The sequence below is a fragment of the Dipodomys merriami genome, unplaced genomic scaffold (genome assembly GCF_024711535.1).
Source record: "Dipodomys merriami isolate MVZ:Mamm:240054 unplaced genomic scaffold, mDipMer1.0.p SCAF_305, whole genome shotgun sequence".
Classification (NCBI taxonomy): Eukaryota; Metazoa; Chordata; class Mammalia; order Rodentia; family Heteromyidae; genus Dipodomys; species Dipodomys merriami.
Window position 1 is genome coordinate 1336918 of NW_027204549.1, and position 22731 is coordinate 1359648.

Below are 22731 nucleotides of genomic sequence, written 5' to 3' on the forward strand. Positions count from 1 at the left end.
GCTCCCTCACTTCCGCTTCCGGGCCAGGCGAGCCGGCTTCCGGTGGCGTGACGTGAGTGCGCTGGGCCGGCGGGTGCTGGCGGCCGGTAACCGGGCGGCGGTCAGGAGTGGCGGGAGGGAGGAGCTGCCTTCGTCCAGGGCCGGAGTCGGAGCGGGGGCGTCCCTCGGGGTGGTCCTACGGCGGAGCCCGCCACGTGGCCTGTCCCTGGCCTGCACTGCCCAGCGGGCCTCGTGTGCCCGCGGGTCCCGCCTGGCGGCGGGGGAGATGCGGTTTTGTAGCTCCGCTCCCCTGCGCCGCGCTCGGATCCGAGGCCGCACACCCCCTCGCTTGCGGTAGACGGCGTCTCGGGCAGGTGGGCTCGTTCGGGACAGGAAATGGCTAACTAGCGTTAAACCCTGCTGCCACCTCGGCCCAGCCGACCCCCCACGCTGGGTCCTCGACGTACGGAGGTGGATTTGGGTTTCAGACCCTTTGATAATCGGTTGAGAGCTTCATCTTCTTAACCCCTCCCCTTAACACGCGAGAACGTTCAGATAACAGGACGTTCGTTTACAATTACAGAGGTCTCTTCTGATGCCCCACAGTATGTATAGTTATTAGTAGTAGGTCGAGGTAATCTTCCTTAAATTAATGAACCACTGTCCACACGAGGAAGATAGATAGGCTGCAAACAGTTTTTAAATTATTTTGAGCACCTCATACTTGGAACGTTGCCTGAGACAACTATGGAATTCAGTCCTGTTGTGACGGGCTGGTGTCCAAACTGCGATCCACCTACTTTGGGCCTCCTGCCATTGCTGGGATCAGCGGTTGGGCAGTCCACAACTTCCCTTCGGTAGAGATGTGGGAAGGCTCTACTTTCCTGGACTGCACCTAATGCTCCCACTTTTCAGCCACAAACCTTGGGGTGACAAGCATGCATAGTAGCAAACCATGGGTTAAGAAGGAATCTGGGAGAACTTTTCTGCTCAGGCCAGTCTCTAACCTTCCTATTAAGTTTTAATCACTGGCCCAGCACTATGCTATTCTCAAATCCCTCAACGACTTTAGGGAAAGAGCTAATTTCCTATTTTCAGGTTTGGGAGAATTAACTTGCTTTAGGTTATTCAATCTATGAAACTAGAAGCAAGAATTCAAACACATGTCTATCTGGCTTTGCTGCACTTCTTTTGGGAAGTTTCTAAAGTGCTAGATAAAAGGAAAATATTCAGAAATGTCAATATTCTAGCAGCTTCTTTATTGTTAAGTAGTGTAATTAGGAAATATCTTCTTATCAACATAGATGAGTTCAAACCAAATACTGCATGCTGTGGAAATACTCTATGTGTCTGCTCCTATTTATTCATAGTACATATGGTGCTTGTTTAGTAACATGTGTTTTACAAGCTGCACTCTGCCTTTGTTTATTCAATGTTGTGATTTTGATGTATACTTAATTAGGTGTCTTGAATGTGTGTGCATATATATATATGTGTATATATGTTGTATTTCTTGCTTTTGTTCTCCAAAGCAGGTGTTTTCATTATAAATGAAGTAGGTTTGGGCTTTACTTCTTTCTCTTTTCTGTATTTTATAGAGATTGTGTTAGGATCGTGAAAATACTGCAACATGGCTGACGTTAAAGAAGCTATTAACCGACTCATGAATGTGAATCTTCATGTGAACCAGAGATCTGTAAGGGTGACAGAAACTGATGTCAGAAGTGAGTCTGAGCATTTCCGTGTCACTATTGGAGCCACTGTACCTACTGGCTTTGAGCAAACAGCTGCAGATGAAGTAAAAGAGAAATTGGGGTCATCATGCAAAATCAGCAAAGACCGGGGCAAGATTTATTTTGACATTGCAGTGGAAAGCCTTGCTCAGGTTTGAAGCAATATTTAAAATTAGTAATTCTACACTTACATTAAAATTTTATTTTTAAATGCAGTACTGGGGCTTGAACTCGTAGCCTCAAGCTGTTAGCTTTTCCAGTCAAAGCTGGCACTCTGCTACTTGAGCCACAACTCTGCTCTGTCTTTTTGCTGGCTAATTAGAGATAAAAATCCCTTGATTTGTCTGCTTCTCCAGGGCTGCCTTCAGATCTCAGCCTGCTGAATAACTGGGATTGCAGGTGTGAGCCACCAGCACTGGATTTGACTTACATTTTTCTAGTTTACAGGTCCCTCTGAGGTTCTCTTTGCTTTGCTCCAAATCAGGTGATAAAATTACTGCTTCTTGTTGTTAGGTGGTGATTTGTAATTTTGACTACTTATTATCTTTTTAAGTAGTTGTACAAAGGAGTTTCGATTCCACAAGAACAGTATCTTGATCAATGTCACCCCTTCCATAGATCTCTCCCCCATCACTTCCAACCCTACCTAACACCACAAGTTAACTGGTTCCATTTTCATATATGTACGCTGTATATTACGACTATATTCTTCCACCTTTCCTTTCTAGTCTCTCTCCTTTTGACCTTACCTCCCCGATAAAACAAATTTAGTATAAGTTTGACCACATTTTTAGTTTTGTATGCATTTGTAACATACATGTATTTAAAAAGCAAGTCTTTTAAATATACTTTGTAAATATGCTTCCATTTGCTATGCTTTGAGTGTGTGCATGAGTGCATGCATGTATGTGTGCATGTTGTGTTTACTGGGGTTAGAATTCAGAACCTGAACTTTGTCCCTGAGCTTTTTTGTTCAAGGCTGGTACTGTACCACTGGAACCATACTTCCACTTCTGGATTTTTGCTGGTTTATTGTAGACCAGAGTCTCATGGACTTTCTGGCTTTGCTGCACTTCTTTTGGGAAGTTTTAAAATACAGGTATTAGGTACTGTAAAACTATTGTGCCTAGCCAGGCTCCAATGACTCTTGTCTGAAATCCTTGCTACTCAGGAGGCTGAGATCCAGAAAATTGAGATTTAAAGCCAGCATATGCAGAAAAGTTCCTGAGACTCCATAGTAACAAGCAAAAAACCTACCTGGAGGCATGGCTTGAGTGATAGAGCACTACTTGGTCTAGTAAACCTTGCATGTGAGGGAGGCCCTGAATGCAGACCCCAGTGCTGGGTAGGTGATGGCAGAACATTGCAATGGTAGCACTTGGAAAGTTCAAGACAGGATTGCGAGTTCAGAGCTACATAGCGACTTCCAGGCCAGCTGGAGCTACACAATGGGAACCCTTCTTAAACCAACAACGTAAAACTATTGCACCTAATTTATATAAATTTGGATAGCTTTTTCCAGAAATTTGTTTTTAACTTTTTTTTTCCTTCCCAGGTTCATTGTCTAAGATCAGTTGATAACTTGTTTGTGGTGGTTCAAGAATTTAAAGATTATCAGTTCAAAAATACAAAGGTGAGCTCTTCCAAATATAATAGATATCTTCTCAAAAAAAAAGCTTATTTCTGTTTTTCACAGTCTGCCTATCATTTAGTATTATTAATTTTTTTTGACATGCTGGGAATCAAACTCAGGGTCTTTTTTTTTTTTTTAATATTTTTTGGGGTCCAGTCATGGGGCCTGAACTTTGGGCCTGGGTGCTGTCCCTCAGCTCTTCAGCTCAAGGCTAGCGCTCTACCACTTGAGCCACAGCACCACTCCAGAAAATATGTGACCTATGTTTGAGAATCCTTATTTATCTTTCATTTCTCTAATGCTGTAGAGGAGACTCAGGGAAGTTCCCTTCATTAATCTATGTACATTCCTCCTATTGTAGACAAAGTGTGCTGCCCGCTTTGTAAACAGTCTTTATACTTGAGAGCTGTAGGCCTTCTCCCTCTCCATGTCTTCCTGTACTTCTGATTTTCTGATTGACTTTTTTTTTTTTTTGTCATGGGGCTTGTATTCAGAGCCTGGACTCTGTCCCTGAGCCAGACCCATGCTTCCAGTTTTCTGGTAGTTAATTGGAGATAAGAATTTTTACAGACTTTCCTGCCTGGGTTGGCATTAAAACCATGATCCTCAGATTCCAACCACCTGAGTAGGTAGGATTTCAGGCATGAGCCACTGGTGCCCAGCTTGACTTTCATTATAGTTGAGAAACCTTATGTTATAATTCAGGGTTACAAAAACCATATAGTTCAATTAAGATACGATTGGTATTCCTGTTATTATTTTCTTTAAAACAGTTTCTGAAGAAAGGGTTGATGCCCGTGTTATCCCACTGGTTTAAATACCAGTCTTCAGGTGACTTTTATGGGAACGTTATTTGTAAATAGAACTTAATTAGCTAACTCTAAAGTTTATTATTATTTCAGCAGGTTTTAAGTAGTAGCAAAGCCTTCACTTCCATTACCAAGTCTCATTTCTATCAGTTAGTTGACTCCAACTGGATACAGAGAACATCGTGCTGTGCTTTGTGAATAACTCTGAAGTTGCTGATCCCTTGAGGCTAGTGAGAAGTAAAGATTGAAGTAAAACTTTCTATCTCATGGCACTGGTTTTGTCAGTACACATGAATAAGGATTGAAGCACTGGTGATAATATAGGAAAAGAGAGACTTAGGCTTTTAAGTAGAGCAGGCCTTTCAGAGGTTATACCTTTTAACTTGCTATTTTAAGTAATATGCAAGGGGCTTGCACTGCAAAGAGGCCATGTGAACAGCAAATATAGAGATCAGAAATGAGACAGAATGATCTTGAAAGAATGTAAGAGAAATAGGCCAGAATTATATTCCATTGAACTTTTAAGGAATATAGATTTTCTGTGTGTAGAGGGAAGCTCTCAATGGACTTAAGCATGAGGGTACATCACTACATTTAATTTTCAAAAAGGTGGCTATATAAAAATTAGATATATTTTTAACTGTTTAAAGTTCTTTTCTTTTAAGTTGTCTTTGCGTTCTCTAGGTTTATGACTTTTCATACATGGGCATTCACTGCAGTATTTGGGGAGGGATGCCAGCTGGAAACCCTACCCTATTGGTTACTAGAACTACATGCCCTGACAGCTTCTATATAGTTGGCCAGTACCCAACTGCCTGCCTCAAGCTGTACTTTGACTTCACTAATAAATCATTCCTTGGTTTTTGTTCGTTTTTAAGTCTTTTTTTTTTTTTTTTAGCATAGTTAATACATATATACCCAAAATTCTAAAGGTCCAAAAAGAAGTCTGTCAGTGAGGCATATGTTGCCCTCTTTTCCTCTCTTTCATTCACCTATTTCTTCTTAATGATTTTCACACATTGTTTCTTTACCACTTTTTGGCTTTTTGCTGCTTAAATTTTTATCTTAGTTGTATTTCTGATCGTTCTATCAGATTGCTTTTAACTTAATGTGTCTGTACCCTAATTTGTCATTGAAACTCGGATTTTCTTAATTGCAGGCATTTTCATTACTGTAGTAAATAAATAGACTAATGCAGTTTGTAACTAAAACAAAAGCAAGTCTTTATTGGTTCAAATACAGTTATATATTATATTAACTTATTAATTAATTAAATTTTTGTTGGTCTTGGGGCTTGAACTCTAGGTCTGGGAGCTGTCCCTCAGCTCTTCAGCTCAAGGCAAGCAATCTACCACTTGAACTACAGTGCCACTTCTGGTTTTCTGGTGGTTTATTGGAGATAAGAGTCTCTCAGACTTTCTTGCCCAGGCTGTCTTTGAACTGAGATTCTCAGATCTCAGCCTCCTGAGTAGCTAGGATTACAGGCAAAAGCCACTGGCAACCAGCATATTTATTTATTTTTTGTTCTTAATATATATTTTTATTGTAAAAATACAGTACAGAAGGGTTAACAGTTACATGAGCAAGGTAATGAGTCTATTTCCTATTGAGCATTGTTACCCTCTCCTTTATTTTCCCCCTACCATCCCTTTCGTCCCCTCCTCTTTACCTTCTCCCCCCGCCCCCTGCAAAGTTGTAAAGTTTGTTTTCAACATACTGTCTTGACATCTTATTGGTACAATAGGTCATCCTGTATCCTTATTTCAGCATTTTGTTATTTCCCTTTCCCTCCCCAAATTAGAAAAATGTATATACAAGATGCAGGACACTGGAATCAAATACAGTGACAACAGGGGTTGTACCATGGGGGAAGAACATGCAAAGAAACAAACAAAAAAAACACGGAGTACATTATAAGTGCATTAAAAAGAACAACAAATCAAATAACAGTTATGAAAATAGGTTTTATTCTCTGTCCTTTATAGGAAGAAGTTCTAAAGGATTTTGAAGATTTGGCTGGCAAACTTCCATGGTCTGACCCTTTAAAAGTATGGGAACTTAACACCAATTTCAAGAAAAAAAAAACAAAGCGTAAAAAGATAAATCAGAATTCAAGTAAAAGGAAGATGATTGATAATGGACAAGGAGACAAGTTAGATGAGAATAATGTTAAAAAAGAGTTTGCTGACGATCTTATAGGTTCACACATCTTAGACTATTATGAAAATCCAGCCATTAAAGAAGAGATATTAACATTAGTAGGTGAGGACTTGGCATCTTGCAAAGATGAGGCTGATGAAAGCTCAAAAGAAGATACTGAGCTTCGAGTGCTGAAATTTAGAGTCACATGCAGCAGGGCAGGAGAGAAGCATTGCTTTACCTCAAATGAGGCTGCAAGAGATTTTGGAGGTGCTGTTCAAGATTATTTTAAGTGGAAGGCTGACATGACCAACTTTGATGTGGAGGTAGGTACACTCTCTGTGATTATGCAAGAAAGTTGTCACAGATTTGTAAAATTTTCCAAATTAACTGGGGCAAGTAAGATGGGGTTAAAAATAGCATGGGCCAACAGATAGACATGCAAATTTTAATTCCACAACTATGTAACATTGGACAGATAATCTTTCTGAGCTGTTTAAAATAGTCATTTAAAACTATACTGAAGGTAAATGAGATAAGACATTTGGAGTTTTTGTGTATGCTAAGTGCTCAACACATAGGAGCTATTAAAAGTCCAGTTTTATAATTTCATTCTATCTTTTCTTTTTCTTGAGACAGGGTCTGACGTAGTAACTCAGCCTGAAACTCTCAACCCTCCTTGCTTTAATGCCATGATTACATTGAAGGCTTGTATCACCATGCTTAGTAAAAGATAAATACTTCTTATGGTGGGGCTACTTATCAAACTCAGAGCAAGCACATTACAACTGAACTACATACATAGTCCTCTAAATCCTCATCTAAAACTTTTCTATATTATATAGACTTTCAGATTATAAAATTGATTTAGAATTAAAATATTTAAAATTTGGTTTTGGGTGCTTGCCTGCAACTAAAATGTGAAGTACATTTTAAAAATAAACTTCAACCTGAAGTTAGATATCAGTGCTATATTATCAACTCTAGATACCTCTTACTAGCTTGTTGCTTTTTCTTGTGACTACTCATGTGATTGATGTGGGTAAGAGATACTGAAATCTTTAAACCTCTTACATTGTTAAGAAGTTCCTAGTAGCTAACATTTTTACCAAGAAGTTAATTTCTGTAGCTTTGAGGACACTTGAATCTGAGAAAAGTTATTCACTCTCTGTAACCATTTTTCCCCTTTGTCAGCTCAGAATATTTCCTGTACAGCTCCATTTCTCATACAGCTGCCATGAGAATGAATATGCCAATTAGGACAGTGATGTCTAAAAGTTAGCAAGGTGGCTCAGAGGGCAGATTGTAGAGTCCTGCTATTTGTATTTAAATCTCAACTTGTATGACTGGGCAAGTGAGCTGATATACTTGTGTCTCAAGCTTCTTATCTATGAAGGAGTTAATAATTAGCTCCAAAGGAATTAGTATGAAATGGGGTCATTAGTATAAATTAGAACAGTGCCTTGCATGTAGGAGTGTCAAGAGAAAGCTTTAGGTAGAAGACTGGGGAATGTATATTTTTGGGGGATGGGGGCCAGGCCTGGGGCTTGAACTCAGGGCCTGGCCACTATGCCTGAGTTTCTTTTGCTCAAGGCTAGTGCTTTACCAGTTGAGCCACTTTTTGGCTTTTTATGTGGTACTGAGGAATTGAACCCAGGGTTTCATGCATGCTAGCTAGGCAAGCACTCTGCCACTAAGCCACATTCCCAGCCCAGTGTTGTACTTTTCATTTGAATAGTTTCTGTGTTAGGACCAAAAAAAGGCTACTCAGACATTACTTAAATGAGTCAAATTTTTGAAAATCTTATGAAATATGACTTGTTGAACAGAAACCCCTCATACAAGTGCTTAAAAAAATTTTTAAGTAAATTTCCTATATATGGTTAAAAAAAAAAAAAGTGAAAAAACAGCCATTAATGTCTCACTACCTAAATGAAAAGGTAGCAAATAGGAAGATCACGGTTCCAGGCTAACTCTGGCTAGAGTATGCCAGACCCTTTTTCCATATAAAATATAGGATGGCTTGAGCATCTGTCCCAGGGTGTGGAGAGAATAAATAGCATGCCACTCTAGGCTAGCGCACCCTGTCTAAAAAATAGCAAGAGCTGCCAGGCATCAGTAGCTCACACTTGTAATCATAGTAATATGGGGCATGGAGATCCAGAGGATCATGGTTGGAAGCCAGCCCAGGCAGAAAAGTTCCTGAGACTCTGTCTCCAAAACAACTAGCAAAAATCCTAGAGGTGTGTGATAGAGCATCAAGTGATAGAGCATCAGTTGAGCAAACATGAGGCTCTGAGTTCAAAGTCTAGTACCAACAAAAATAAACCAGAGCAAAAAGAGCTAGAGGAGGGGCTCAAACAGTTCCTATACAAAACAAAAGAACCCTACAAAAACAATAAAGCATCCGTAGCATGGTGGTAACAATGGATTAATTAGGGTAAAGGGTGTATTTAGAAGTACTGGTGGGAAGGAAGGGCTGATAGGGGAAAAACAAAGTAGGGGGGGTAACAAGGCTTGATAGGAAATGTACTCATTACCTTACTCATGTAACTATAATCCCTTTGTACAGTGCCTTTACAATAAAAAAAAATTTTTTTTTTTAAAAAAAGTACATGGTGAGCTCACACCTGTAATCCCAGTATTGGAGAGACTGAGATCTGAGGATTGCGGTTTGAAGCTAGCCCAGGCAGGAAAGTCTGTGAGACTTATCTCCAATTAACCACCAAGAAGCCAAAAGTGGAACTGTGGCTCAAGTGGCAGTGCTAGCCTTCAGAGACAGTGCCTAGGCCCTAAATTCAAGCCAAGCCTGGCATACACAAGAATAAAATAGATTTTTAAGGGTGTGAACTGTAGCTCAAGTGATGGAGCAGCTGTTAAGAATAAGGTTCTGAGTTCAAATTCTAGTACCCACAAAAAGAATTGATTTAGAATTAAAATATTTAAAATTTGGTTTTGGGTGCTTGCCTGCAACTAAAATGTGAAGTACATTTTAAAAATAAACTTCAACCTGAAGTTAGGATATCAGTGCTATATTATCAACTCTAGATACCTCTTACTAGCTTGTTGCTTTTTCTTGTGACTACTCATGTGATTGATGTGGGTAAGAGATACTGAAATCTTTAAACCTCTTACATGTTAAGAAGTTCCTAGTAGCTAACATTTTTACCAAGAAGTCAATTTCTGTAGCTTTGAGGATACTTGAATCTGAGAAAAGTCATTCACTCTCTAACCATTTTTCCCCTTTGTCAGCTCAGAATATTTCCTGTACAGCTCCATTTCTCATACAGCTGCCATGGGAATGAATATGCCAATTAGGACAGTGATGGGTACCTAATTAGATGCCAGTGTACCTCAAGAAAGGGCACAGTGGCACACACCTCTAATCTCAGCACTTAGATTAGAAAGATGACCATGAGGATTGCAAGTTCAAGATTTTTAATGAGTTCAAGACCAGCCTGGGCTACAAAGTGAGACCATGTCTCAAGTCTTAGCAATAAGTGCAGTTTGAACAATCCTAATCGCTTCCTTTTCTTGTTTAACTTGATTATAGGTTCTCTTGAATATTCATGATAATGAAGTCATTGTGGGTATTGCATTGACTGAGGAGAGTCTCCACCGTAGAAATATTACACATTTTGGACCTACTACACTTCGATCAACTCTTGCCTATGGGATGCTCAGGTGAGAGAATGGATTGATGCTGTCTTATTTAAAGTGAGTTCACCTTTTTTTTGGTCCGTCATGGGGCTTGAACTCAGGGCCTGGGCACTGTCCCTGAGCTTTGCAGCTCAAAGCTAGCATGCTGCCACTTTGAGCCACAGCGCCACTCCGGTTTTCTGATTGTTAATTTGAGATCAGAGTCTCACAGACTTTTCTGCCTGGGCTGGCTTCAAACTGTGATCCTCAGATCTCAGCCTCCTGAGTAGGATTACAGGGTGAGTCACAGGTGTCCAGCTTGAATTTACCATTTTAAAATATTGTGTTAAAATTTAGTGGATGACAAAATTAAAAAGCTACTAATTATTTGTCATATTCCAGTATTGATTCCTTGTGATATTAAAAATACCACTAAAGGGCACTAATAGCTCATACCTATAATCCTAGCTACTCAGGAGGCTGAGATCTGAGGATTGCAGATTGAAGCCAGCCCAGGCAGGAAAGGCTATGAGACTTCTATCTCCAATAAACTACCAAAAGGAAAAAAAATACTAAAGTTTCTCATTTTTTTTATTTTAAAATGGGAATTCTAGTTTTTATTTATTTTGGCAGCTTAGGGCTTTGAACTGAGGAGACTCAAATTTGCTGGGCAGGCAGGCACTTTACTTCTGAACCAAGCCCCTGCTCCTTCAGCCCCCTGGCTCCTTCAGCTTCATTTTTTTTTTTGGTTTGGCTTGGTTTGGTTTTTGTTTTTTTTGGTCGGTCGAGGGGCTTAAACTCTGGGCTTGCGTGCTGACCCTCAGCTCTTCACCTCAAGGCGAGCGCTCTACCACTTGAGCCACAGCACCACTTCTAGTTTTCTGGTGGTTAATTGGAGATAAGAGCCTCATGGACTTCCTGCCCAGGCTGGCTTTGAACCGCAGTCCTCAGATCTCAGCCTCCTGAGTAGCTAGGATGACAGGTGTGAACCACCAGCATCCAGACTGTCTTTTTTATTGAGATGGTGTCTATCTAACTATTTTGCATGCAGTGGTCTCTAATCACCATTTTTTCAGTCTCTGCTTCACTAATAGCTATAAGTATGGACAAAATCCCTCATTCCTGGCCTGAAGCAGAGTTTTGTTTTTTGGGTTTTTTGTGTTGTCGGTCGTGAGGCTTGAACACTGGGCTTGGGCGCTGTCCCTGCACTCTTCAGCTCAAGGCAAGCTTGAGCCACAGTGCCACTTTGGTTTTCTAGTGGTTTATTGGAGATAAGAGTCTCACAGACTTTCCTGCCTGGGCTGGCTTTGAACCGCGATCCTCAGATCTCAGACTCCTCCTGACTAGCTAAGATTACAGGCTTGAGCCACCAGCACCTGGCTGCAGAGATTTTTTTTTAATGGTATATAATATATAAATGAACACATAGAGCTTTTATTTTTTTCTTCTGGGACAAGATCTTTCTATGTAGGCCAGATTAGCTAAAACTCACTATCTCTCCTGAGCCTTCTAAGTTAACAGTTGGGTATCACCAAACCTGGCTTGCTCATATTTTCAATTATTATACTCACTGCAACCCAGGAATTATAGCAGAATTTTCCACTTTTCAAAGTGCAGCACCAAGCTTTCATTTTCCTTTGCCATTCTTCCTATTATCTTCTCCAGGCTGCTAGTTTTGATACTACAAAATGAGTTTTGATGTGGGACTTCAAAGACTTTGTGAGGATTGAGTGCAGAAACATGCAAAATACCTGTTCTTAAACATGTCTAGCAAGTCCTTGTGGTTAAATGATTTTCTTGCTTTTCTCTTTTTCTGCTGAGAACACATTGGAACATATTAAATCAATGCCAGTAATGGAAAGCTAGACTCCATTGCTTAAGGAAAAGCTCCTGACCTTCATTAATTTAACCAATGTATTATCTAATACTAGACAATATTGTTGGAGGCGGAGATAGAGTTATTTGGGGTCCAAATATTAGAAATAAAAATAGAATAGAATTTTGATGTTGGTATAATTTGTGGAGGGGAAGGGAAAAAAACAAATTATTTAAATAAGGATACAGGTGGACCCATTGCAACAATGAGATGTGCAAGATGTTATATCGATAAACAACAAACTTTGGCTTTGGGGCGAGGGTTGGGAGGAGCAGAGAGCAGATGGGAAGGGGAAACAAAGGAGGAGGCAACAATGCTTGATAAAAAATGTACTCATTCCTTTGCTCATGTAATTGTAGAATGAGGGCTGGGAAAGTAGCTCAGTGGTAGAGTGCTTGCCTTGTATGCATGAGGCCCAGGGTTCAATTCCTTAGCACCACATAAGCAGAAAAAGCCAGAAGTGGCGCTGTGGCTCAAGTGGTAGAGTGCTTGCCTTAAGCTGAAGAGCTGAGGGACAGTGCCCAGGCCCAGAGTTCAGGCCCCACAACTGGCCAAAAGAAACACAGAGTAGAATGAAAAAGTAATAATAGTGCTGTGGGGCTGAGAAAAAAATCTTAGAGAATCATAGAAAAACTTAAAGCTGTGTCTCAAATTTGGGATTGAACTCAAGGCCTTATTGCATGCTAGGCAAGCCCTGTACCCCTAAGCTACATCTCCAACCACAAATAACTGTCTACTTATGTACCTACCTATCAATCTGTCTGTTTTAGAGGCAGGGTCTCACTATGGGTAGGCTGGTCTTGAATTTAAAATCCTCCAGGCTCAGCTTCTTGAGTGTTGAGGTTAGACATGCATCAAGACATGTATCACCTTATCATAGCACAAATTATTTGAGTCTTTTCATGTAGGCTATTTTTTTTCCTTATTCCTCTAGGCTCTGTGCACCGCAACCCACTGATATAATAGTTGACCCGATGTGTGGAACAGGGGCAATACCAATAGAGGTAATAACATTTCCTTAGTTTTTGTTTTTTTTTTTTAAGATAAGCAGATGATATACCTATAATGTTCTAGACCTAATGTGCAAATTAGACAATCTACCAAAGTTTAATTAGTGAACCTGAGTTTTAAAAGAATTAGAATAGTAAAGTTAGAACTTTTGTGCAAAGAACATAAACATTTATTTCACATAACAGTGTCATAGGACTAGATAATAATATCTGTGTCTGGATTACAGAGGAGGCAGAGAAGGAGACTAGGGAGTTTCCTTTCTGCAGCAAGTAAACTATTTCATCCACGCCAATTAACAGCAGGTAAGCTTTTAATTGAACAGTAAAAGATAATTGAAGCTATAAGTATAAGCTGGAGGGTAGTTTCATCTCTTTATAGTGAAAGAAATTATGCTTTTTGGTCAAGGTAGCTTTCTGGGAGACAAGTGTAATTGTAAGAGGGGAGAACTTCTGAGGGGTAGCTCAGTGGTCAAATGCTTTCGCTAGTATGCAAGAGGCCCTAGGTTTGATCCATGTAGCACTGAAAAGAAAAAAAAAGTTAGGAATATTTTTATAAAGTTTAACAAGCCTGTACACAAATGTAGTTTTTAAAATTACTATGGCATCAAGGAAACTCGAAATGAAAAGATTTTTTTTGTGTGTGTGTGTGTGTGTGTGTCGGTCATGGGGCCTGAACTCTGGGTCTGGGTGCTGTCCCTCAGCTCTTCAGCTCAAGGCAAGCACTCTACCACTTGAACCTCAGCCCCACTTCCAGCTTTTTCTGCTTATGTGGTGCTGAGGAATTGAACCGAGGGCCTCATACATGCAAGGCAGGCACTCTACCACTGAGCCACCTTCCCAGCTCCGAAAAGATATTTTCTAATGAAAAAATGTTTGAAAGAGTTTAAGTGAATCAGTGTCATCTGTAAATGATTTAGAGAGGGAGCTATCAGTAAAATCCCTTAAATTTGGATGAAACAGTAAATTCTTCCACAAAGTATACCAAAAGGTAATGAGAAGAAACTATAGGGAGATCCCACAAATTCTTTTGAGTAGGCAAAAACTGGACAGATGAGCAAGTCCAAAGCAACCCACAAAAGGACAAATAATCCAGACTAATTAGAAAATGACATCTGTGACCTGGAAGTAAAAATCCAAGTGGGAAGTCTACATGATTATTTTCTGCTAGTAACAGCTATCGAGAAATGATTGTGTTTAAAGAGACCTGCACAAAGAATACCCAGTTGTGATCAAGAAGAATGCTAGGGACAGAGCAGAATACCATCTTGCATTCAGCCATGGGGTGTGTATGAAATGTTAAGTAAGGCCACTGCATGCCAAGCCAGAGACACATAATGAGAATCAAAAAAGGCTAAGAAAAAAGTGAGCCATTTCAGGGTAAAAGTGAAGATGAAGTTGCCCACGTAGGAAAGCTTAAGCTGGTATATGATCAAAATGAGTAACATACGAATGAAATAGATCCACCTTTCCCTGGGTACTAAGACCAAAGTTAAGTACTCCAGCTGCCTTTAGCAAAGACCTGATAACAAAGCAGTTGGACTGCCCTCATGCCGACACTCAGAACACCACTGCAGCTCTAGAAGGCACTGCCCCAGTAAACACTTTGTACCAGAGTTTTGCTACCATAGTAGCATTTCCACCCAGACCAGAGCAGAGCCAATTGGGCCCTACAGAAGACTTGTGACTGGTATAAAAAGTCACAGGTCTTTCATTTTCATAACAGACACCCTGTCCTTTTTCCTTTTTGACAATAGTCTTGTCAACTTCGTAAATTGGTGAATTACCCTCCTGTGTTCCCTCTCCTGCTATTACAAAATCAGATCCCAACAAGACTTTTTCTCAGGTGGCAACTATCTTTATTGAACACTAGAGGAGCTTTTCTTGTCTATCCATTATTTCTACATGATGGAGTAGAAAGGATTCCATTCACCTGGCTAGAGGTGAGGATCCAGAAGTAGAGTACTGCCTTACCAAGCATAAGGCCCTGAGTCAAACCTCAGTATTTCCACACACACACTAAAGAATTAAACTTAGAAGTACTATAAAAAAATACATGTTGGGGAGTCAGAATTGCTGAGACTTGCATTGAATTCTGAATTCCTTTTCCATCCCTCCCATTCAAATGTAGCATACTTTTAGTATTCCTTGTTGGTTGTGGGGCTTGAACTCGGCCTGGGCGTTGTCTCTCAGCTCTTCAGTTCAAGGCAAGTACTCTACCACTTGAGCCACAGTGCCACTTCTGGTTTTCTGGTAATTTATTGGAGATAAGTCTCATGGACTTTCCTGCTTGGGCTAGCTTTGAACCTCTGGCTTTGAAACCACAATCCTCAAATCTCAGCTTTCTGAGTAGCTAGGTTTGCAGGTATGACCCACTGGCAAAATAAAAAGCATTGTATTCATGGTTGGGATATTCATTCCTCTTACAAAAGTGGTATTCTTACCACCAATCAGGGTAGAATCTTTCTCAGTTTTCCTATTATAAACTTCCTTTTAATCAGCACAAACGACTGTTCAGGTTTAGGATAGTATGTCATGACCTTCCATAAATATGTCACAGCTTGGTATATATGCTCTGACTTAAAATCCTTTCAGGGAGCCAGATGCTGGTGTTTCTCCTGTAATCCTAACTACTCAGGAGGTGGAGATCTCGGGATCAAGGTTTAAAGTCAGACTAGTCTATGAGACTCCAATTAATCACTAAAAAGTCTGAGATGGAGCTATCACTGTAGTGGTAGAACACCAGCCTTGAGCAAAAAAGCTAAGAGATAAGCTCCCAGACCCTGAGTTCAAGCCCTAGTACCAGTATATACATACTTGCACACACAAACACACAGTCCTTTCGTTGGTATGCTCATTATTCGAAAGTATTTTATTATAAAGTGCTCAAATATACCAATTTATATAAACTTGCACAAACCACAAGGATGTGGGTTTGTTTAGCTTTTTAAAACCGTTTATTTAGGTATTATAGTAAGTGCTTTCAATATAATAGACATTACTGGGTGATGGACTGAATAAAATACTGAATCTATCTTTTGAGTTGCTAGATCAGTTTGAAGGCAAACAGGCATAGACACAGTTAAAACTGGAAATGTACAGTGGAAAAGGCATGTACAGAATACTTTCAGAGGGACAGATCTGAGGTAGTTTGAGAAGATGGGATTGGTATCAATAGACTGAGATTTTGAGATGCGTACCAACTGAGCAAACAGAGAAAGAACAGGAAGGCAGTTCCAGCAAGGGAATTTGCAAAGTTGCCAACATGCATAGTTTTAATAATTTCTTTTGTTGGTCATGGGGCTTGAACTCAGGGCTTGGCCACTGTCCCTGAGTTCTTTTTGCTCAGAGCTCCACTTCTGGTTTTCTGGTGGATGATTGGAGATAAGAGTTCTCATGGACTTTTCTGTCCAGGCTGGCTTTGAACCACTCCCCTCAGATCTCAGCCTCCTGAATAGCTACAATTACAGGCATGAACCACCAATGCCCAGTTCCCTTTAATAATTTAGCTTGTTTCTAGTTTGTTAATTTTTTAAATTAATACTCTTTGTGTTTCAGGGAGCTACTGAGTGGTATAACTGTTACCATATTGCTGGTGATAACAATCCACTGGCTGTGAAAAGAGCAGCAAATAACATCTCATCTTTATTGACCAAGAACCAAATTAAAGAAGGGTAAAAATTTTTAAAGATTTTGTAGCATTTGTTAAATAATAACTTTTTGTATTGACTTAATATCCCCATTGCAGTATGACACCATAAATGAATAGGTGGCTCAGGGGTAGAGCGCTTGCCTTGCATGCATGAGGCCCTGGGTCCGATTCCTCAGCACCACATAAGCAAAAAAAAAAAAAAAAAAAGCCGGAAGTGGCTATGTGGTTCAAGTGGTAGAGCACTAGCCTTGAGCTGAAGAGCTGAGGGACAGCGCCCAGGCCCAGAGTTCAGGCCCCACGATCGGACCCCAAAAAAAATTTAAAAAAAATAAATGAATAGTAAGATTCCATTTAAATTTATTGAAAATAAGATTTTTAAAACATGATTTTCCCAGTTATACTTTTTTGTTTCTATTTTTTCTTCCCTTCATATATCTTTTTCAAAAAGCAGTTAACTTATAGCTTATAAGTTTATTTAACCATTGTTAAACTAGATTCATTTTAATTTCTCAAAAACGTTAGTTATGGGGCTGGGAAGGTGGCTCAGTGGTAGAGCACTTGTCTTGCATGCTCGAGGCCCTGGGTTCAATTCCTCAGCACCACATAAGAAAAAAGCCGGAAGTGGCGCTGTAGTACTAGCCTTGAGCTGAAGAGCTGAGGGACAGCGCCCAGGCCCAGAGTTCAGGCCCCACGACCAGACCGAAAAAAAAAATTTTTAGTTACGTTTAATGACTATATACATAATATTCCATCATGTAGAAATACCACTTAATGTAGCCATTCTCTTGTTATTTGACCCTTAAAGGAACTTTTGTTGAAAGGACCTGAAATCCATCCCATACTTTATTTTCTCATTTTGTTAGTACTGGAGCTTGAATTAAGGCCCTCATGTGGTTGCATGGCTTGTGCTCTAACTGTTGAGCCATGCTTCCAGTCTGGTATTTTGCTGATTAATTGGAGATGTTGTCTTGCAGACTTTCCTGGAAGGCTGGCTTCAAATCAAGATTTTCTAGGTCTCCTCTTCTCAATTTCTGAATATCCAAAGAGATGCTGACACACTATCCAGTTTAAGTTCTCCAGTCACTCTTGTAAAAGTTCGTGTGTCTTTTACATCTGAGTGTTCTAGCCATTTCTTTTTTGTTTTGTTTTCTTTTTAATTTTTTGAAATGGTCTTCTGGCATTTGCTTTGTTGCCTCAGGCTGGCTTTGAACTGCCTTGGGCTTCCAAGTTCTTAGATTATAGGTATGTATTTCCCAAAGACTTTAGATACTTAAGACATAAAACTGCCACCCATACATCCCAAATATTTTTTTGGGGGGGGGGGTCCAATCGTGGGGCGTGCACTCTGGGCCTGGGCACTGTCCCTCAGCTCTTCAGAGCCACAGCGCCACTTCTGGCTTTTATCTTTTTGATTATGTGGTGATGAGGAATCGAACCCAGGGCCTCAGGCTTGCAAGGCAAGTGCTCTACCACTGAGCCACCTTCCCAGCCCCCAAATATTCTTTTCTAAACAAAATATTCCAAGGCTCTTTAACCATAAGCCCACTTTTTTCTTTTTTCTTTTTGTCAATCGTCGGGCTTGAACTCTGGGCCTGGTGCTGCCCCTCAACTCTTCAGCTCAAGACATGCGCTCTACAATTCCACTTCTGATTTTCTGGTGGTTGGTTGGAAATAAAGAGTTTTACAGACTTTCCTGCCCAGGCTGGTTTTGAATCATGATCTTCATGAGCCTTCTAAGTAGCTAGGAGTAGTGGTAGTATGAGCCACCAGTGCCAGCTGTTTGTGTTTTTGAAGGGCAGGGATGGAACCAAAGTCTACACAAGTGCTATATGACTGAACTGCATAGCAGCCCTCAGGCTTAAGTTGTAAGTTCTATAGTTGACCATAGCATACCATTGTGTCTTCGTTAACTTTTGAAGTCACTGGTTACATGCATGTTTTTCTAGTAAGGTGAATTTCTTTTCATCATTACCATACATGTGAATCACGGGTATCCTTGTTTATGTGTGTTCTGATTTAGTAGTATGTATGGATTAAGACCTGAGAATGTGTATTCTAGCAAGTTCCTAAGTGAAGCTTGATGCTGTTGGCCTACAGATTAAATTTATGGTTTTAGAACATTTTATTTACCTAATATTTGGGTTTTCATTTTTTTAAAGTATTTTAACAATTGTCTGATACACTGTTTCACATTTATTGAAGTTTTGAGGCTTAATATAACTACATAATGTTTGTCTAGCTTCTAAATATTCTAATTATTCAAATTCTCTGCAGTCAAGTTTTGTTGACTTACCTTATAGTAGTATATTCATCAATTTAAGGGTAGCTTTTTAGTGTTTAATTTATATATTTTGTTATATTTTTAGCACCTATGTTTACAAGGTGCTACGAATTTTCAGCATACGAATCACCTTTATTGTTTTGGGTGCCAGGACGAGGGTTTGGAACTGAGCACCAGGCCAATTGATCTATCATTTTAGTAGTTATGCCTTCAGTACTTTCTGCTTATTTTTTGGATAAGGCCTTAAACTTTCTTCCCAGGCAGGTATGGACCAAAATCTTGTATTTCCTGCCCTTCTGTATAGGTAGGATTATGAGCATTAATCACCAAGCCTGGCTTGTTCTATGAGATAGGGTCTCAGTAACTTTTTTGCGTCCTGGCCTCAAACTTGCTCCTGCAATCTAGTAGCTGGGATTAGCAGTATAAATCATTACACCTAGCCTGAATTTTATTTTTAAACAGCTCATTATTAAATACTCTGTCAAATTTATGCTCACAGTCTTTGACTAGCATATAATTCTTAGATTATACAGTATTGCTATGTCTTGTTTATTAGAAGTTACTTCTGAAATGTTTATTAAATCTTTCATATTATTATGTCCAGTCTGTCTACTGTCAAGCTCTCAATAGTTTTTTCTTCCTTGGGTTCTTTAAATATAGTGTGGCACATATTTTTTTTTTTGTAATTTCAAAACAACTAGCTGTTCGTGTACCAGTTTTGTTTTTTGTTTCGTTTTGTCAGGGGGCTTGAACTTAGGGCCTGGGCACTGTCCCTGAGCATTTGCATTCAAGGCTATAGTGTTCTATAACTGAGTCACAGCTCCACTTCCAGTTTTCTGGTAGTTGGAGTTCAAAGTCTTGACTTTGCTAGCAAGGGTTGCTTTGAACCGTAATCTTAAAATCTCAGCCTGAGTAAGTAGGATTACAACCTTGAGCTACAATTGCCTGACCAATTATTTCTTTAGGTTCTCTGTTTATACTAGATAAGTCACCACACTTTTTTCTTCAAATGTGTCACTTCCTAACCTTGTAATTCATCAATAAACCTCCTTGTGTTTTAAATTTGTGCTTCAGTGCTGTAAAGTTCTCTTAACAATTTTTTCTTAAAATAGTTTTCCCTTAATCTGAATCCTTAATTTGTAGATTACGCGTACATCTTTTGAAAACCATTTGTAACCACTTTTAAATTTTACGTCACTTTCCATCTCAGTCATTTTTAAGTTTTTCCTTATGACCATGTTTTCTTCCTACATCTAGTTTTAAGATTCTGATTAAGAAGTTGATGTTCTCACTTATTCTTATAGCATCTTATACTTTTCTACAGCAGTCTACATTTCCTACTTCAGAGTGTGTTGAAATACCTCTCCTTTGTCCCCACAGCAAACAGTCCTGGGGCCTGCCTATTGATGCTGTTCAGTGGGATATCTGTAATCTCCCATTGAGAACTGGCTCTGTGGATATCATTGTAACAGACATGCCATTTGGAAAAAGGTAGAAGATGGGATAAATGTTTTATTTCACCCTTTGGTTGTTTTTTTTCTCCCAGACAGAAAAAACCTTAGGTTCTTTTTTTTTTTTTTTTTTTTTTGTCGGTCGTGGGGCTTGAACTCTGGGTCTGGGCGCTGTCCCTCAGCTCTTCAGCTCAAGCCGAGCGCTCTACCACTTGAGCTACAGCGCCACTTCCGGTTTTCTGGTGGTTTATTGGAGATAGGAGTCTCATGGTCTTTCCTGCCCGGGCTGGCTTTGAACCACGATCCTCAGATCTCAGCCTCCTGAGTAGCTAGGATTACAGGCGTGAGCCACCAGCGCCCGGCTCCTTAGATTCTTTTTAAAACTTAAGAGTACTGAATAATTTTAACAATTTGAACTCATCCAGTTGTTTCTTATAAGAATTCTGGAATATAGTAACACATTCTCATCTATCACAGGAGTTTCATTTTGAAACTATACATGATTTTCTAGCCCATTGCTGAATTATTTAATATATATCACATAACAAGACAGGAAACTTGGTTGTTTCTTAAATGATTTCTACTCACTAGTTTGGTTTATATGGTTTGAGTGCCTAAATTTTTATTGAGAACAAAATTATCATTATTAAAAATTGCTTTTTTCCCCCCTGTCCGTCATGGGGCTTTAACTCAGGGCCCTGGAGCTGTTCCTGAGGTTTCTCACTCAAGATTAGCACTCTGTCACTTCAAGCCACAGTGCCACTTTCAGATTTCTGGTGGCTAGTTGGAAATAAAAGTCTCACGGACTTTCCTGCCCAGGCTGGCTTCAAACGGCCATCCTCATATCTATGTCCTGAATAGCTAGGATTACAGGCAAGAGTTGTCAGTGCCTGGCTTAAAAAAAAAAAATCCTTTTCCTTTCCATCAAAATCATAAGCAGTTTACTAATTCTAAATTTATTTCACTGAGATAAACTGGCAAAGCTTTGGCTTCTCAAAGTACCTTTTTAATACCTCATCATGCATCAGATTTTATTTTCATTTATGGTAGGCATGAATATTTACTATTTGGAACATTAAGTAGTTAATTTGTTGGTCTTATTTTGTAGGATGGGCTCCAAGAAGAGAAACTGGAATCTGTATCCAGCTTGCCTGCAGGAGATGAGCCGTGTCTGTAGACCCGGAACAGGCCGAGCAGTACTACTTACTCAGGACAAGAAATGCTTTACCAAGGTGCTGTATATTTGCTTATTAACTCTTAACCTGTGACAACTTCAGTATTTTTAAAGCAGACCTATAAAGTATTTGTTCTTCCCTTGTCTCTTAAAACATTAAACATCATAGGTTGTAGTGTAGAAGCAGATTTTCAAGCTTGCTTACTTCTGCTTTTTGTTTCTACGCAGGCATTATCTGGAATGGGACAAGTATGGCGAAAAGCTCATACAGTGTGGGTCAACATAGGAGGTCTTCATGCTGCAGTTTATCTTCTAAAACGTACACCTCAAGCTTTTGTACATCCTTTAGAAAATGAAAGAGCAACTTCTTAGTTATACAAAGAGTGAAGGTGATTAATACATTTGGACGTCAGAACATTGAAAATGTCAACATGAAGAGCTTCTTAGAAAAGTAACAGAAGCGCTATTTAAATTATTCCAAAGTTCCACTTCGGTTAACAAGAGATGTGAATGTAACATGACACAATTTTTGAGAATGCAGAGCTTTTTCTTGTAATTCCTTTGAAGGGGTAGCTAAGCTGTGTTTTCCTTAAAATGCTTGGGAATCTAGGCTTTAGAACATTTTTCTTAAGGCTCCCTGGTTGTGGGAAAGACAGGAGAGCATATGGTCCCAGTATCTCAGGCTATGTTTATTGCCTGTGCAGCTTTGCTATTCAGTAGCTCAGGTTCCTTACCTCAACATCAAAATGAAGCATTATTTCATCTTTTGAAGTTTACGAGATGAAATCTCTATCATTTGCCTTAAAGATTAAAACATGCCTCTCTTGATACACAAAACTAAAACATAGTATAGGATTTACTAAAGAAACTACAAATATTTCATAGGATAGTTCTATTTATAAATAGCAGAAATACTGGTAGACAAGCTATAGAACCAAGTCAGAAGTTTTCTTTCAATGAACTATATTGCGTTTGAAAAGAAAATGGATAGGTGAAAAAAAAACATGTCTTTGAATGAAAAATTGGGAACATGACATAAAAAATAATGCTCAGGGCACGGTTGAACTGAGAGCTCTTCTGTAGGAAGGAAGCCTTGTACTTAAAACTTCAGCACTGTAAAAATAAACATCTTAGTTTGGGAACTGTAATTTTTGGTATTTATGTGTCTTCCTGTATCACCATTCACATGCAGCTTAATGAGAACTAACAATAAAGGTTTATTTTGTAAAAGTTTATTTTGGCATATCCAGCTATAGCTGTTAAGCTCCTGGCACTCAATAAAAGTCTCCCCAAAATTCTTGTCAGGAACAGGCTTCATCCCCTTTTTGATAATTGTCTGCCCCCAGTTGCCAACTCTG

The 22731-nt window shown here is 39.5% G+C and overlaps 1 protein-coding gene across 5 annotated transcripts; it reads left to right on the top strand.

Annotated features, from left to right (window-relative positions):
* The first annotated feature begins 9 nt into the window (after positions 1–9).
* LOC138840889 (tRNA (guanine(6)-N2)-methyltransferase THUMP3-like) lies at positions 10–22521 on the top strand. Of its 5 annotated transcripts, none has more exons than XM_070041287.1 (10): positions 10–52; positions 1578–1864; positions 3268–3345; positions 6140–6619; positions 9847–9977; positions 12743–12812; positions 16374–16489; positions 20129–20239; positions 21308–21431; positions 21602–22521. In XM_070041287.1, the coding sequence occupies exons 2-10, from the start codon at positions 1610–1612 to the stop codon at positions 21743–21745; spliced, it is 1509 nt and encodes a 502-aa protein (XP_069897388.1). In that variant the 5' UTR covers positions 10–52; positions 1578–1609; the 3' UTR covers positions 21746–22521. The 5 variants fall into 5 exon arrangements, with proteins under 5 accessions (XP_069897388.1, XP_069897390.1, XP_069897387.1 ...); XM_070041289.1 differs by having other exon boundaries at positions 47–86; XM_070041286.1 differs by lacking the exon at positions 10–52 and adding an exon at positions 93–353.
* Positions 22522–22731: the final 210 nt, after the last annotated feature.

Excerpts from the sequence above, each read along its gene's own strand:
- LOC138840889 (XM_070041287.1), top strand. The coding sequence starts at position 1,610 with ATGGCTGACGTTAAAGAAGCTATTAACCGACTCATGAATGTGAATCTT. Across the intron at positions 9,978-12,742 it reads CTTGCCTATGGGATGCTCAG|GCTCTGTGCACCGCAACCCA; the intron begins GTGAGAGAATGG and ends TTATTCCTCTAG. Across the intron at positions 21,432-21,601 it reads ACAAGAAATGCTTTACCAAG|GCATTATCTGGAATGGGACA; the intron begins GTGCTGTATATT and ends GTTTCTACGCAG.